The sequence below is a fragment of the Sceloporus undulatus genome, chromosome 1 (genome assembly GCF_019175285.1).
Source record: "Sceloporus undulatus isolate JIND9_A2432 ecotype Alabama chromosome 1, SceUnd_v1.1, whole genome shotgun sequence".
NCBI lineage: Eukaryota > Metazoa > Chordata > Lepidosauria > Squamata > Phrynosomatidae > Sceloporus > Sceloporus undulatus.
Genome location: NC_056522.1, coordinates 286,029,977 through 286,045,817, shown reverse-complemented (window position 1 = coordinate 286,045,817; position 15,841 = coordinate 286,029,977). Strand labels below are relative to the sequence as shown.

The 15,841-nt window shown below is 40.5% G+C and overlaps 1 protein-coding gene across 6 annotated transcripts in view; it reads right to left on the bottom strand.

Annotated features, from left to right (window-relative positions):
• The window catches only part of MPPED2 (metallophosphoesterase domain containing 2), a 200,408-nt gene extending 188,271 nt beyond the window's left edge, over positions 1–12,137 (bottom strand). The window contains exons 1-2 of one of the 6 annotated variants that reach the window (XM_042439489.1): positions 11,667–12,137; positions 3,393–3,636 (exon numbers count right to left, since the gene is read on the bottom strand). In XM_042439489.1, coding sequence (XP_042295423.1) covers positions 3,393–3,520 — 128 coding nt within the window. In that variant the 5' untranslated portion in view covers positions 3,521–3,636; positions 11,667–12,137. The other 5 variants (XM_042439530.1, XM_042439522.1, XM_042439496.1 and 2 more) reach the window with 5 other exon arrangements.
• Between the last annotated feature and the right edge of the window lie 3,704 nt (positions 12,138–15,841).

Sequence of the window (15,841 nt, the reverse complement as noted above, 5' to 3'; positions counted from 1 at the left end):
ACCTCATATTATTAGCAGAAAACAGCAAAGACAGAATGACTACAGAGAAAATTAAAGGAAAAAAATATAGAAGCAGGAAGTAAACTAAATATTATGAAAATATAAAAATCACAAAATATTTACATACAAACCTGGATAATGAAAAATTGAAATAGCTAATGATTTTCTATACTTTGACTCAGTCATTAATCAAAATGGAAACTAGTCAAGAAATCAGAAGAAAACTAGGACTTGGAAGGGCAACTGTGAAAGAACTTGAAGAGTTCCCCAAATGTAAAGATATATCACTGATGAGCAAAGTTAAGATCATCTATAGAACAGTATTTCCAATTTCTTCATATGGTTGTAAAAGCTAGACAGTGAAGGAAGGTGACATGAAGAGAATCAACTCATTTGAACTCAAGTGGAGAAGAGGTCTACTGACACAGTGGACAACAAAAGATAAATAAGCAAGTCTGAGTCTGCATCAAGCCTGAACTCTCCCCTAAAAACCAAAATAACTAATCTGTGGCTATTGTACTTTGCACATATTATGAGACATCATGCCTGAAGATAATGTTCAATGGAGTAGAAGGCAGTAGGAAAAAAGGAAGAAGGCCACGTTATAGATATAATGACTCAAAGACATAGCTCCTAGTTTGGAAGCTCGAGCATATGCGGGGGGAGGGGAATCCGGAACGGATCCCCCGCATTAAAAAAAGGGTGCACTGTACTTGCTGACCACGGTTTTTGGAGATCTCTCATTCATAAGGTTGTCATATGCCAAAGCCGACTCAACAGCAAACAACAGCAACAACCCAAAACAGCACTGTAGAGGCCTAATTCTTAAGAGAGAACTGGGGAAGAAAAAAACTTAACACTTTCATGAGCGATTATTTTTTTCTGTTGAACTCACGCCCTACTCACAAAAATGCCTTTTTCCTCATAGGGTTTTGGTGGCACTTTTTCTGAACACATATATGGAACGCCACAGAAGAAAATGCAGCTTTTAGCAGGCAGTAAAGAACTACAATAGGAAACCTCCTCTCAGTTGTCAACTTATGTGAAAGTGCTGTTATACACAATTGCATTCTAACCAGGATAAAATATTGCAGTACAGATAGCACACGTGCACATATGTACTAAGATAGCTATAAATCAAAGTAGACAAGTACTGGATCACAATACACGAATCCACATCAACAGAAGTTTCTTTTTCTTCTTTTTTATTTATTTTTTTGCTCTGAGGAGTTTCAATATGTCAGAGTCCTAAAATTTCTCTTCTACCAATCTCCAGTACTAAATAGCACAGATCAACTCCAGCTGTAATCTCCAAAAGCACAAAGCTATTGCACAAGACGGTGAATTATTGTTCTGTGCACTTGAGCAACGAAAATGGACTGATGGACAGATGCAACAATCAGCTAAAAGATAATTGTTATCTCAATCATCTGGGATTCTTTCCTCACTATTTCATCATTACATAAGCCATGTAGAAAGGAAAACGTGAAAAGGATCCAGGCCAGTGGTTCTCAAAAGGTGAGGTGGAAACCACCAGGGGTGGGGGTGCGGGAGTTGCTCAAGGGGGTGCAAGATGTCTTCCCAAACTTTTTATGTGTAAAATTTGCACATTGAGTTAAATATTGGATTTATTTAAATAAAACCATTCTAATTTGGACTCAGTTATTTCCTTATAAAATGTTAAAATAGAAATATACATGAATGTGCAAATAAAAATATTCACACTAAGTAAACAAAATATTTTATTCATATACTATGTCGAGGAAAGAGGGCATTACATCCACATGTAAAGAAGAATCCCAAGGGTAAAAAGTCTGAGTATTAATCTTTGGCCTTTTTTGTTCTGAACTATATTCTCTGGCACTGCCATCATACATAAATGGCTCAGACTGTATTTAAAATTCACAGAACTTTCACACAGGCTTTAAAACGATAAATACCCCTGACTGCATACTTATTGGAAAATAATAATTTATATATTTTTTTTACTATTTCATGGTACTATTTAAGTGATTAAACATTTGTGCATGTTGCCTTTTCATTCTGCTTAATGGCGAGATGTACACCATTTGAAGGCTAGCACATCACTCCCAGTTCAACAGAAGTTAAATGAGAAAAGAATTAACCTTATATAATATTTTGTATCCTCAAAATAAATCTTGTCAAGAAAATCCCATAATATGTTCACCTTAGTGTTGCCAAAGTCAAAAAGGACTTGAAGGCACACACCAACGACAACATCTCTTAGCAAGTACAGTTCAAGATAACAACATGCATTAGAATTCACATAATGCAAAATCTGATCAACCCTATTGAATAAATCCCCCCATCCATCTAGAGTTTAATACTTAGTGCTTTAAAAACTGTGCATATAGACACTCGCTTTGCCTCTATTAAGTACTCTCTATCATCAACTGAGCTCTCCAAAGCCTCAATACCAAAACATAGCAGGCCAGGAAAAGGACCTTTTGCTCTGCCTTTGTTGGTTTAAGTTCAGGCCATAAACATTATTTTAATGCAGTATTTGTATTTCTTGGGACTAACAGTTTAGCAATCTTGAAATCCTTTGTCTTTCTTGTTGTAAGAGGAATGCAGCATGCGGCACACACTCCCCTTACAACAAGAAGGACAAAGGATTCAGTGATCAGGAGACAATTAGTCCCAATTAGGCCTATTTCGCAGCTGAGTGCAGAAGGGTGGGGGAAGGGTGCTCACATTTTCAAGAAATATGTCCCTCTGGCAAGTTCCAGTGAAATCAATAAGCTACAAGTCTGTTAGGAGGCCTACAGCACACAAAATCACACTGAGGCTTTTCGCAAGCCTCTGACATTTGGAACCCATTGAATTCTAATTTGTCTGATAAACCATGCAACAATTTTTGGGGATGGGGGGACTGTCACCTAGTTTATAGTAGAGGATAGCAATAATTCTGCTAATGCCAAGTCTGTCATCAGCTCATGGGTGAACAATAAGGACTTCCAACCCAAAATCCATACTGTCTTCATGAAAACATTCCTACTCTTATTTTTAACGTTTCCTAAAGCATCTAAGAAGTTTGAGAGCATTATCACGATAAATGTTAAAATAATGGCAACTTCTTTTTAAAGTCCTAATTCTTGGTTTTTCAACCCTCACTGTATAAAGCCACTGGGTTAACCATCTGAAAGAATTGGCCTGTCCCACTGCTAGGTCATAAGTGTACAATATTCTATTCAAAAGAAAACACACATTGCCTCATTTGCCTTCCCATAGTAGACATAGACTGTACAATGGCAGCCAAATTATGTGGACAAAAGGCAGATAAATTTTACGACATTCCATCTGGTGATCTAATTGCAAAATAAGTAAAGAAAATTTTAAAAAATCAAGGTGAATGCACTCACAGTACTTACATGTGTACATGTGGAGGCTGGAACCTGCTCTGGTTAATGTTGTAATGTGTGAACGCCTGGGTTGGATTTGAACTGTATTCATCCACTGAAATGGTAACTTTGCCTTGTGAAGGAATTCCATGAGCCATGCTTCCTCTTTATAGACATGAGCAGCTTACAACTTTCCAGAGCAAAGGATGGAGGTGAACATTGTGTTTCAGCCGATGTTGCAACTTAAAGATGTCCTTATGAACTCTGTAGACTTCTAGAAAAGCAGAATATACAGAGACATTAATCAGTTTTAAATTTCTCTTAGGAATTAGGCTCACTCTCACGTCTCATGATTTCCTAAATGCTATATCACTCTTTAAAAACAACCAAGTTCTATGAGTATCAACTTGTAAGTACCTGTAGACAAAACTGCACTACATTTTGGTGACAGCAAGCCGATGGTCCTAATATTTGTAAATACAAGCAGTGGGGAGGAGGCTAATGTGGATCAGTGATGGAGTTTTCTGGAACAAGCAGCACTTTAAATAATGTTATCTGATTTAACACTTTGGTTTATATAGTATATTCAGGCATAGTAAAAATGTGTAAATTATTTTATTGGAATATTTCTAAAAATGTAAATGGAAGAGAATATATTTTCCTTGTACTGAACAAAAAGGTCTACACCTTAAAAAGCTTTTTAGGACCCATTCTTAAAAAGAGCTATACCTGATATATCAAGAGATTGACTTTCTTTTGCTGAGGTATCTGCTTCAGTGACTCATTCTCTGCACTACCTATCAGTTCAATTTCAAGTTGAGAAAAATCTGATTCAGTACAACTAGCTGAACGTTCTGTTTCACTAAAGGATTAATTGCAGTACAACAGTACAGTCAACTACAGACAAGTAAGTGGGTGGGTTTTGTGAAAAAATTTACAAGGAAAAATACAGCACTGGAGATTTTTCCATGGAATTTTCATGTTAGCTTACACCTCACATCTCTGAGAAATAACTCACAACACTCAATGAGAGGTGTGCATGTATGACAAGCACAGAATATTGAAAGAATGGCATAACATGTGACAGGTCTACCCTGTCCTCTGGCAGACTGATCAGAACTCTGAATGTGAATACTCTGTGACACAGCAGTTTGCGCCAACTCCAATTCTTATGTCAAAGGAATATTATTTTATATTAATATGTTTCAAGGGCATTTTTAAAAAAAAAAAGCTTAATCTAAAAGACTTGGTTTTTAATACCAACTACTTTAAAGGAGCAATTGGCAGAACTGTGCACTATTTCTGAAATTTTCAAGTTGCCTGTTATAGTGACCTCATGAATTGTATTGGGTTTTCCTAGGCAAAGCATACTCAGAGGTGGTTTGTCTGGCAAAATTACTCTGAAATATAGTTTACAGCAACTGGTATTCTATGGTGCTCTTCTATCGAAATACTACCCAGGGCTGACTCTGCTTAACTTCCAAGAGCAGACCAGACGGTTTCTTTTGCTAACCCTTATACAAGTCTATAAATAATAGCTCATTCTGTTCATTGCACACAAACACAATACTGTATTCCAATTAAATCATTTCAAATCCTCTCTTATACACAAAGTTGATATTTTAGTAACATTACAATGTACACATATTCACCTTTTTACAAGTTCAGCCCTCACATAATGAATCTATAAATATAGATAATATATAATATATAAATCTAGCACATAGAAACACTTGCAATAGTTCTAGTCACTCCACCTCAAGAAGTGTATCATAGAACTGGAAAAGCATACAGAAAAGAGTGATTTAAATTATCAAGATGTGGGAACATATTCTGCACAACGAAAAAGCTAACAAGGCTGGAGCTTTCTGATTTTGAGTAGGGTAGCTGACAAAGACATCCAACCCAAGGATTATTAGACCATAATGAATTATATGAAAAATGGTTTTTAAAAAACCTCCCCACTTCCATAATATTGGAATTCAGGGACACTCAACAAAATTCACTGGCACTGAACTGAAAAGAGAAGAATTACAGATTCTTAACACAATGCATTCCTGGACTCAAGGAATTCACAATCATAAAATGTAGTAACTGTTTCACTAGTGTGGTTTAAAAAAAAAAAATTAGACCAGATCATGTCTATCAATTACTCGTAGCCTTGATCCCTAAACAGAGCATCCATATTCAGAAGGCATACGCCCCATATACTGTATAGATTCAGGGAACAAGCAAGAGGACTACCACCATCATGGCTCTCACCATAGTCTCCCTCTTGTAAGTATCCAGGAGCATTTAGCAGCTCTTTCTTTGATAAAGAATGCTGGACTGGATAGACCTTGGTAAAATCCATCCATACAAAGATGGACTCCTTTCTATTATTTTATACTCCATCCTGCTCTATCTATTTTAAAAATTAACATAATAAAAAGGAGTTTAATGAAAAGGCATGAGGAAAATGCATCACCTAGTTTCTCATTCCCATATTTTAAAGAATTATTCATCCTAAGTAAGCATTTACAACTCTTTACACTGTAAATCAAAACTGTAATTTATTGCTGTGTGCTACAGTACTTTTCATTGTTTCAGCTCAACTAAAAATTCTATTCATTTATGTCACATATAGTTCTTCACGTTACACACACACACACACACACATATTTTCTCAAACTGAGGCACAATTGGTTGTTGGTTATGAAACATTTCTACTCATTATATTGCACTAAATTGCCTTCTCTTGCCCAAATTTCTCCGAATAAACATGATTAAGAATAAGTAACCCAACATGTATATACAGTAGTTGAGACACCAAAAAAAGCTATTATCCTAAGGTACACATATTCCCCTAATCCCATATATTTTTTATATTCCCTGTTACAGCTTCCACCTTACCACAAGAGCGATTCAATATATGTAGTTATTCAACATTCACCTATAGTCTAAGAAAGTATACGAAAGATAAACAGACTAAGCACAAGCCTAAAAGACAGAACTTTGCTTTGCATGGTAGAAAGAAACTACTGTATATACTCATGTACAAGTCTAGAATTTTTAGTCAAAGAATTGACCTCAAAAACCTGAGTCGACTTATCCAAAAGTCAATGTAAGTACTGTATTTTAACTCTTATTAAAAAAGAAACCATGGTGGAAAACAAGAGTGTATCTGCCCTGGAATACCCCCCTTGCTTTCTCATCCATCCAGCCTTTAATGTGAGCATAAACAGTTATGCCTGCTGAAATTTTGTAAATTCCTTGGCACTGTTTTCCTTTATTTCATCGTTTACATTATTTGTTACATGCCCCTAAGTTTTACCCTCAACTTATCCACAGGTCATATCAAAATCCATAATTTTTGGCCCCAAAACCTGTCCTCAGCATATACATGAGGTTGACTTATATTCAAGTATATATGGTAAATCCTTAACACCATCAAGATCTTTAGAAAAAAATCACAGAGGGCACTGATCAAGATGAGACATTTAAGCTTTTGCTTGTGATTTCATCCTTAGCCTTTTAGGGTGTGATTAATATAATCATGGATTCTCCAACTATTAGCAAAAGTGGGGAAGACCAACACATTGCGTTTCATGCAGTGATGCTGTATTGGAGCTAATCAGAAATACAGTTACATGTAAATTCAAGTATGTGGAATTCCTACTTTGCATTTAGGTAAGTTGTGTGTCTGGGCAATATGAACTCTTGCTGAACACAAAATTCTATAAAAGGGCCTTTCAAATGGCAGATGGGCTCACAAAGGCAACTTATTTTATTTTACAACCTCAGGCCTATGTATTCTTCCATATGTTAGACAGGTTAAAGAATCCCACAACATCCTTTCCAAGAATTAGGGTCAGCTTTGCCTTTACCACACATGTTAAAAAAAACAAGCCTGATGAAAGAAAGTTAAGATCTTTGTGTATTGGTACTGTATATTTAAGAGACAGTGTTCTTGGTCTTTGTTTCAGTATCTGACTGGGTATAAATAGACACATAATAGCGCAGAGAATAAAATTGCCAGAGTAAGATTCACGAGTCAAATCTTTGCCCAGTTTGTGGTGTAAGATAACTGCCTACAAATTGTAATGAAGAAGCTTCCATATCAACTTTGCAGCTGTTTCCTTAATTTCACCCACAATTATATTTTACTGTTATTTTGCATAACAGTAAAACACAACACCTGCTTCCAATTGCAGTTCTGTTGTGAAGACTGTAATTCTCTTTTGAGATACTAACTATGAAGACAGTGTGCAGTGTGGAACTGCATAATTGCACTGCACTGAAAAGTAAATACAAATGAAAACATCTTCCCGTCGGAGAAATGAGTGTCATTAAAAAAACGAATGTTAGCCCTCAGAGCTTAGAGATGGAGCAGGGAGAAAGAGAACTCACTTTGTACTATGAGAATTTTAGCTCTAGCATAGAGGCTGAAATAGCATGGCCGTATTTTTTTTCTTACCCAAATTCTATTGGGTAGAAGGCGACATTAATGAAACACAGTTTGATCTTTCTTTTCACTCATATATATATATATATATAGATAGATAGATAGATAGATAGATAGATAATCCATAGTATTTTCATCAATCAACTACAAGCAAAAGGGGGGTCTATTTTATACTCATGGGGTTTACAAGGGGGAACTGAATTCACAGAATAGAAAATCTGTAGTAAATCTATGTTCGTATTGTAGAATATTCAAAACTATGCAATAAAAATTAAATAATTTAAAGCCAAAGAATATTGATACTTCTATGAAGTTCAATTTCTCCAATGCATTTAATATGAAATACTACAGAAGCATTCTAATCTATGTAACTTTCTGTACACAAGTGGCTTTTAGAATGTCAATCAGTGACTATCAAGATGGTAAATAAAGGTCATATATTATGTCTGACTAGTGTGCTTCTATTAATCTTCCTTTTATTTTATTATCCATTTTATTAGTTTGCCTTTAATGGTTTTCTAGTGCAGCTAGACTGCTCTCATATCAGAAGTGTGTGATTATGATCTTTGTTAATGAAGAGCTCTTTGAAGAAAATTTAAAGACAGAAGCCAGATACTTCAAAACTTTCACAAATGTATATTAGCCGCTTCATGAGGAATTGTGTTCCCGATCTGCCATTCTTCTCTTAATAGAAGGTTTTACAGATGCACAGTGGTACAAGAAAATGTTGAGCACCTTACCTCATTTTAACATGATGACTTGAAAGAAATTTAGTATCTAAATATAAAACAAAATTGCCTTAGAATTCCAGTAACCATCCAACAAGAATACTGTTGATTATTTCTGTACAATGCCAAAATGCCACAAAGACATATGAATCTATTCTTACAGTCTGAAGTCTGTATAAAGACACAAAAGTGAAACATTTATTTTCATTTCATATTTGGCCTCACAACAAAAAGCACTGTGAGTATTTCTGATACTACAACATCACCAAACCTTTTCAGAGACAAGAATGCTGCTATGCCCTCACACAGTAAAGCAAAGCAAACTAAAAACCAAACAGATCATTGGCAGTAATATAAAGAGAACCAATACTAATGGCCATGTGGGGAATGGAGAGACCCATCGCTTTCTTTCATCATCTGAAGTATAAGGATTTTCTCCCCCCTTTTAACCAGTTTTACTTGGACAAAAGGCACAAGTTCCTAAAAAATTAGAAAGGGGGGGGGAGAAGATTTAAGCAAGATACTAATACTAGAGCCTGCTCACAGGTTGCTGTCAGATATCTGTTACTCTCTTTTTGACAGAGCAACAATGGATACAATGTGCCATCTGATTCATGTTTATTCTGAATTAACTCCTGCTGTTTTCAATGGAGCGTAAGCACAGGGCATTTTTTTTAAAAAAAAAGTTTTTATGACTGCAGCCTAAAATAAACAGGAACAGCCTGAGACACAAGTCGACACACTCTTCCCTGTCAGCAAGCCTTACTGAGTCCATGGGACTTGAAAGCCTGGGCTTGAAACCCTGGAGACTGCACCACAAAAGTTTTTGTGTGTACCTCAGTGCCTTCTAGCACCAATTGGCCTCGTCTCTGATATTAGACTGGAAAAATGAGAACTTAATCCTTGCTTACAACCCTTTAATCCAATACATTGCAACATATATCTATAGAGAGTGTGTGTGTGTGTGTGTGTGGTCCTAAAATCCTCATCATCCTCTTCAGGTATGAAAGGGGATGCCAAAAAGTTACATTTTGTTGACCACCAAAAATCCCATCTCCACCACGTGTTCCAAATGATACCAAACCTATTGTCCCTCCCTCACCCACCCACATCCCCAGGAGGCAGACTTGGGGACCCGCTCCCTTTGCAGGTGAAAAGCCTTCAAGCAGCCACCCTTCTGGGGCCAGGCTCTCTCTCCGTCCTTCTTGCTCCCCTCGGGCACCTGGGGCTCAGGCAGCAAAGGCAAGCCCAGAGGAGCCCGGAGAGGGGCTTCCTCCAGGTGGCACACACTACCTGCTGCTGGCAGTCCCTCCGTGGCCCTCGAGAGCGGCGTCTGGGAGGCTTCCCTTGCCCTCTCTTGCCTGGCTGGCCAAGGTTCCGGCTGGAGAGGGGGGCTGCGCTCTTCTGAAGCCGGGCTGGGGCTCTGTCTCCTTCCTCCCTCCCTCCCTCTCTCCCTCATTCCTTCTTCCCAATGCTCGCAATGATTGATCACAATCAGTGGCCAATAGCTTTGACACCCCCATCATCCTGCCCCCCTTCTTTCCTTCCTTCCTTCCTTCCATCCACACACACACTTTTCTAGCATCTCCCGCCCTTTCCCCCCTCAAGTCCTTCATCCCAGTCGCGCTCCCTCTTCTTCTTGCCTCTCCACCACTTGCTCAAAACTCCTCAGCCACTTCCCCAGAAAGCCATCTTTGCTCCCCCACCAAGTCCCCTTCCCCTTCCCCTGTTTGTTGTATTTCCCTCCAAAAACCCCTTCTCCTCAGTGCGCGAATGGCGGGGATGCCTTTGCGCGCCAAACTTTCCATCCCTCTTCGGCCGCATCTCCCCAAGGACCCAGTCCTGGGCTCCCCTCAGCCTCCCCCCAAAACACACACAGAAACCCCAGGAGACCCCAAGCCCTTTCCTCCCTCGAGCAGGAGGCCAGGAGGGAGGCAAGGGGCAGAAAGGACGATCCCCGACCCTGTGCCTTAAGACATTGGCTGCTTCACCTTTGCATTGCCTTCCTCACTTGTAGGCTTTCTTTTCTAACCCAGCCCCCCCCCCACCAAAAAAGGGCCCACTCCTTTCCCCTCTCCCCCAGGAAAGGCCCAAGGGCTGCCAGAGGGGCTTCAGGCCTCGAAAAGCTCTTCTCCAAGAAGCTTTGGGGGGAAAGAATGAAGGCGGGTGGGAAAAGAGGGATGGAAAACTCCAGCTGGGGAAGAGGCAAAGCAACCCGGGGCGGTTGATACTTTTGGTGGGCATTGTGGCCATTAGTATTAGTATTATTATTTGTTGTCATTATTATTTGCACGCCGTCCTCTCCCTTCGCCCCCCCCCTTTCCTCTTTTTCCCTCCTTTGGGAAAAGTGGGGGGAAGGTGGCATGACTGTGGAGGGAAATGCCCTTTGGAAAGGCAGGAGGAGAAGAAGCCTTCACCCCGCCACCTTCCTCCTCCTCCTCCTCCTCCTCCCCTCCTGTGGGGGGGGGGGTTTCCTCCCCCCCCCCCCCCCCCCGCCTTCTTCCTTGAAAGCCTGGCTGTACTTTGCATTTCGCTGCCCTGGAGCTCTGGCTGGCAATCCTCCGAGCAGCCCAGCCAAGAGAGAGAGAGCCAGCTAAGGCAGGAGAGGGAGAAAGAGCACAATGCTGCTGCTCTCTTTGGCCTACTACCCTCCACCTCCTGCTCCTTCCTTCCTCCGGTCGCGCTCTCTCACATTATAACCCCGATCCTTCCAGTAAACAGCCTGCGAAAGCCACCAAATCCCGTCCCCTATCCCCCCCCCCGAAACCCCGTTCTCTGCCAGGAAAGGCCAGGGAGGAGGGGAGATGGGGCCACTGGGAGCAGAGGGGGAGGAGGAGGAGGAGGAAGGCAAGGGGGGAGAGAAGGCAGCCCCTCCCCACTTTGTCCCTGAAACCCGACCCCAGGGCCAGGCTCCTGAGCCCCAGCCTTGTTTCCCCGCCGCCGCCGCCGCTTGCCCTCTCTGCTCCTCTCTGGTGCATGACAAGGCACCTCTAACCCAGGGCTTTGTGTCTTTGCTCTCTCGGAGTGCCTTGCCCTTCGCGTCCCTTCCCTTCCCTCCTCCTTCCTTCCCCGCAATCCTCCTCCTCCTCCTGATCCCTTCTTTCCAAGCGGGAGGATGATGGGGTGGTTTACCTTGGCTCCCTCTCTCTCTCTCTTTAAAAGAAAGAAAGAAAGCAAGCAAAATGTCCTGGAGGTTGCTGCTGCTATGATTCCTAGGGATGCCTCCCCTCCCCTTCAGTCGCGCCGGTGCTGGGGAAGGAGGCGATCCATGAGGTGAAGCCGGAGAGAGGAGGAGGTGAAGGAGGGAAGAGGGAGCAGACAGAGGCTGCTTCGTGGCCAAAGGTGGAGGGACGGAGGGCTGGTGCAAGGCCGGCAGGGCAGCACCTTCGACCCGCCAGGCTCCTTCCCCGGAGCGCCAAGCAGAAGGTGGCAAGCAAGGAGGAGGGAGGAGAGAGAGGGGAAGGGAAGGGAAAAGGAAGGGAAGGAGGAGAGGAGAGGGCTGGAAAGAGGGAAAGAAAGAGAGAGAGAGCCAAGGAGGAGGAAGAGAGCGGTGCAGTGAGCGAAGGCTGCCACTGGGGTCAGGGAGCAGAGCACCAGGAAACAGGGCGGCCAAGGCGCTTCCCTCACACAACACACACTCACACTCCACACACACAGCTCCTCCTTGCTGCTTCTTGACTTCCCTCTCCACCCCCCCCCCCTCACCAAAACAAGCAAGCAAGGAAGGAGAACATCCCCCTGGCTGCCCCGATCTGGAGAAAAATAATAATCACTTGCCTCCCCCTGAGAGAAAGCTGGTTCTGGTGGTGGTTTAATTTCAAAACACAGCCTGGTGTGTGCCATGGTCATCCTCAAGGGTCCCTCGGTGTGTCAGGCGCATGGCCTTGCAGTGCATTGAATGGATGTGGAGAGGATGAGGAGGGCCTCCTGTGTCTGAAGCTGGGGGGGGGTCTTTTTAGGTTAGGGGTTGTGCTCCTTTCTTTCTTTTTTGAGGAAGCCCCCAGCTCTTCTTGACTGTCTGCCTATATTTTAGAGAAAAGGTATAAAAATGTGTGCAGAAGGATATGCCGTTCAAGGATAAGGAGGGGATATTGTAGGGAAATTAATGCCCAGCCTGGATCATCTTTATGGGAAATGGTAGGCGTCCCATTCATAAATACATTTGTAGGGACGTTCTTTGGCATGTTGATATACAGAGTGTAAGATGGGGTGGACACCTTCCAAAATTGGAGCCTTTCAGACATTTTCTATTAGACAATTGACAATTCCACAAAACCCAAATTGTTAGATGCTAGCACAGAGGTTTACCACTAAGAAAATGTGGAAATTTTGGAGAGAGAGGAACAAGCACACACTTGTGATATGGATCATTTCTATTCTCTGTTGATGGCCTCCTCTCTCACTAATGAAACAAGAAGATGTTTACAATAATTCACAGTCTAACTAAGCATGTTTAGTCCAAAGTAAGTTCTCCTGTGCCCCTTGGAGCTTTCTTTCTTGTAAATTGTGTAGAACATTGTAGACAAACACACAAACTAGTCATTAAAATCAGTCCGCCAAATCAGGGGGGGAGGGGGGAATGGGATGCAAAGAGCACATCCACAATACCTGAAGGGAGAGAGAAACAAAACAAACCAGAACAGATTGAAGAAAATAAAGGAAAATACAATATGATCTTCTAACATATTAATGGGGTGAAATATGATATCACAATAAATAATAACAATAAAATGTGCCTACCCAAACTGTTTCTTTAAAAAAAAATCAGTGGGATAACTTGCTTGTAAGGCTAAAATGAAAGACACCCCACACCCTCCAAGGCCAGGTATGTGACACTAAACCATAAAACGCAGTTCAGTTTGATATCTGAATCAAGATACTATTTCCCCTCTAAAAGAGTTGGACTGAATGCTTGCCCAGCATTAGCTTTTTCTAAACATGCTGTTCAGGAGCTAAGTTTATTTGGGAAACATGCAAAACATATTCGACAAGATATATGTGTACAGCAGAGGTAGCAACACTGTTTTCAAATCACTTTCAGGTCTCTTAAAAGCTATTGAGCTAAATCCAGCTGTTAGTCCCAACTAGAACAGACCCACAGAGGCAGTGAGATTTACGTAAGTGCTAACTAGCCCTTCCATTATTAATTTAGTGGATATATTCTAGCTGGGACCCCAAGTGAGCAACAGGCCATTGTCTGGAGTGGATGTCAACCCAAAATGCACTGCTTTCTAAAGGAAATACTAATAATGTGGGCGGGGAGGCACATGTACCTTCAAGTCCAATGTATGGCAACCCCATGAAATTCATAGGGTTTTCTTAGGCAAATAATCCTCAGAGGTCATTTTACCAGTTCCTTCCTCTGAAATATAGCACATGGTATTCCTTGATGGTTTCCCATCCAAGTACTGAGCAGGGTTGACCCTGCTTCACATCCAAGATCAGACAGGGTCTGGTTTACATTAAAATAAATAGTTGTAAATGCTCATGCTTTGTTCTCCAGATACATTGTTTTAAGTTTAAATGGAATGCACAAACAATGACAGCAAAAGGGCCAATGCTGAAGGAAATTAACCAAAATACATGGTTGAATATTTTGTATAGTACCTAATAGCAGGCTAAATGGTATCGTTTTGGTGTATAATTAATATATTGTACAAGCTCCAACTGTACGATCTGTAACTATTTTATCCATAACCAATATTGGAACAAAAAAATCACAGTTTAATGAAGTGATTATTTGAAGGCTATTGAAGAAAAAAGATAATACAATTTGTGCAACCTCCCCCAACATTTATTGTATGGATATTGCTGCTTTTTAAGAATTACACTTAAATCGTCTTTTTTCTTTTTCTCCTCCTCCTGCATGATTTATAACAATTTTGCCTGATGAAGAAGCCAGCAGAGCTCCAAAAGCTTGAATTATATATTTTTTGGTTGGCCCAATAAGGATACCACAGTTTTGTGGATTTTGGATGTTGTTGTACCATAGGTAAGTGGGTACAGGGCATAGTCTGGATCTAATCCACAGAGCAGATCTTCAGAACAGATGTATGCAATATACTTTTATGCAACCCATTACTTCTCAGCAAACTTGGCATACTTTTATTGTGAAGACATTTGGCATATTGGAAAGTTAAATATATATTGATTGATTTGTTGATATTAGATTAACAACTAGAAACTCAAATCAGGTTTAAGCTAGACAATGAAGGCAGAGAATTATTCTTGTATAGAAAACTGCAGAAACAGAAAAACAGGCACCCGGAAGATATGGATAAGGAATTATGCTGATGCTCTGAAATGCTGTGTTAGAATAAAGCAAACCTTCTGTATGATGATGTAAAACTAGATCATGCTTCCTATTAGCAGCTAAACAGTGCTGTAGTTGTATTATGTCTTCCCTTATTATCCTGGTTGTATTGTACGGATTACTACTGTCTTTGTTTGCATTATTTCTGTATTTGTTTGAAATACGGATGTTGGATGGCTTACAGATTTCTGTTTATTTATCATTAATTATCGTTTGCTATTATTATTGTTGTTATTATTGAGTGATTCAGTGTGGCATAGTAGTTTGAGCTAATTTGAGTAGTTTGGACTAGGAATCTGGAGACTAGGGTTTGAATCCTGGCTCAGCCATGTAAACACCTGGGTAGCCTTGGGCAGGTCACACTCTCTCAGCCTCAGAAGAAGGCAAGGGCAAACCCCTTCTGAAGAAACGTGCCAAGAAAACCTCATAATAGGTTCGCCTTATGGTCACAATAAGTCAGAAATAACTTGAAGGTACACAACAACAACAACAACAACAACAACATTATTGTTATCACTAGTACCACTACAACCACCTTCTTTCAAACAAGTCTCCATGAAGCAGCATTCAGTAATACACTGGTATAAATACCATGTTAAATAATAAAAGGTTATCATAGTAAACTGAGAACTTTTTAAAAATCAGTGACTGTTCAAACCTGTGCAAAACGTAGACCTATGCAGTGTACTCAGAGGTTAGATCTGCTGAGTTCAGTGAAGTTAAGTGGCTATAAGACTGCAATTTTGTTTTTGTGCAAATTGTCTTGAGTGCTATTTTATTGTGGAAATATTACAGACAAAAGTGACTGAGTAAAGAAGTTAAGGAAACTTAAAAAGCCCAATAGTATTCAGTTAATTGCTCCATAGCTATTTTCCTCTTGATTTCTTGAATGTATATCCCACTATGAGAATCTACTGAGCGCTATCTCTCTCTCTCTCTCTCTCTCTCACACACACACACACACACACATGAATGTGCATACACAGTCAGTAAT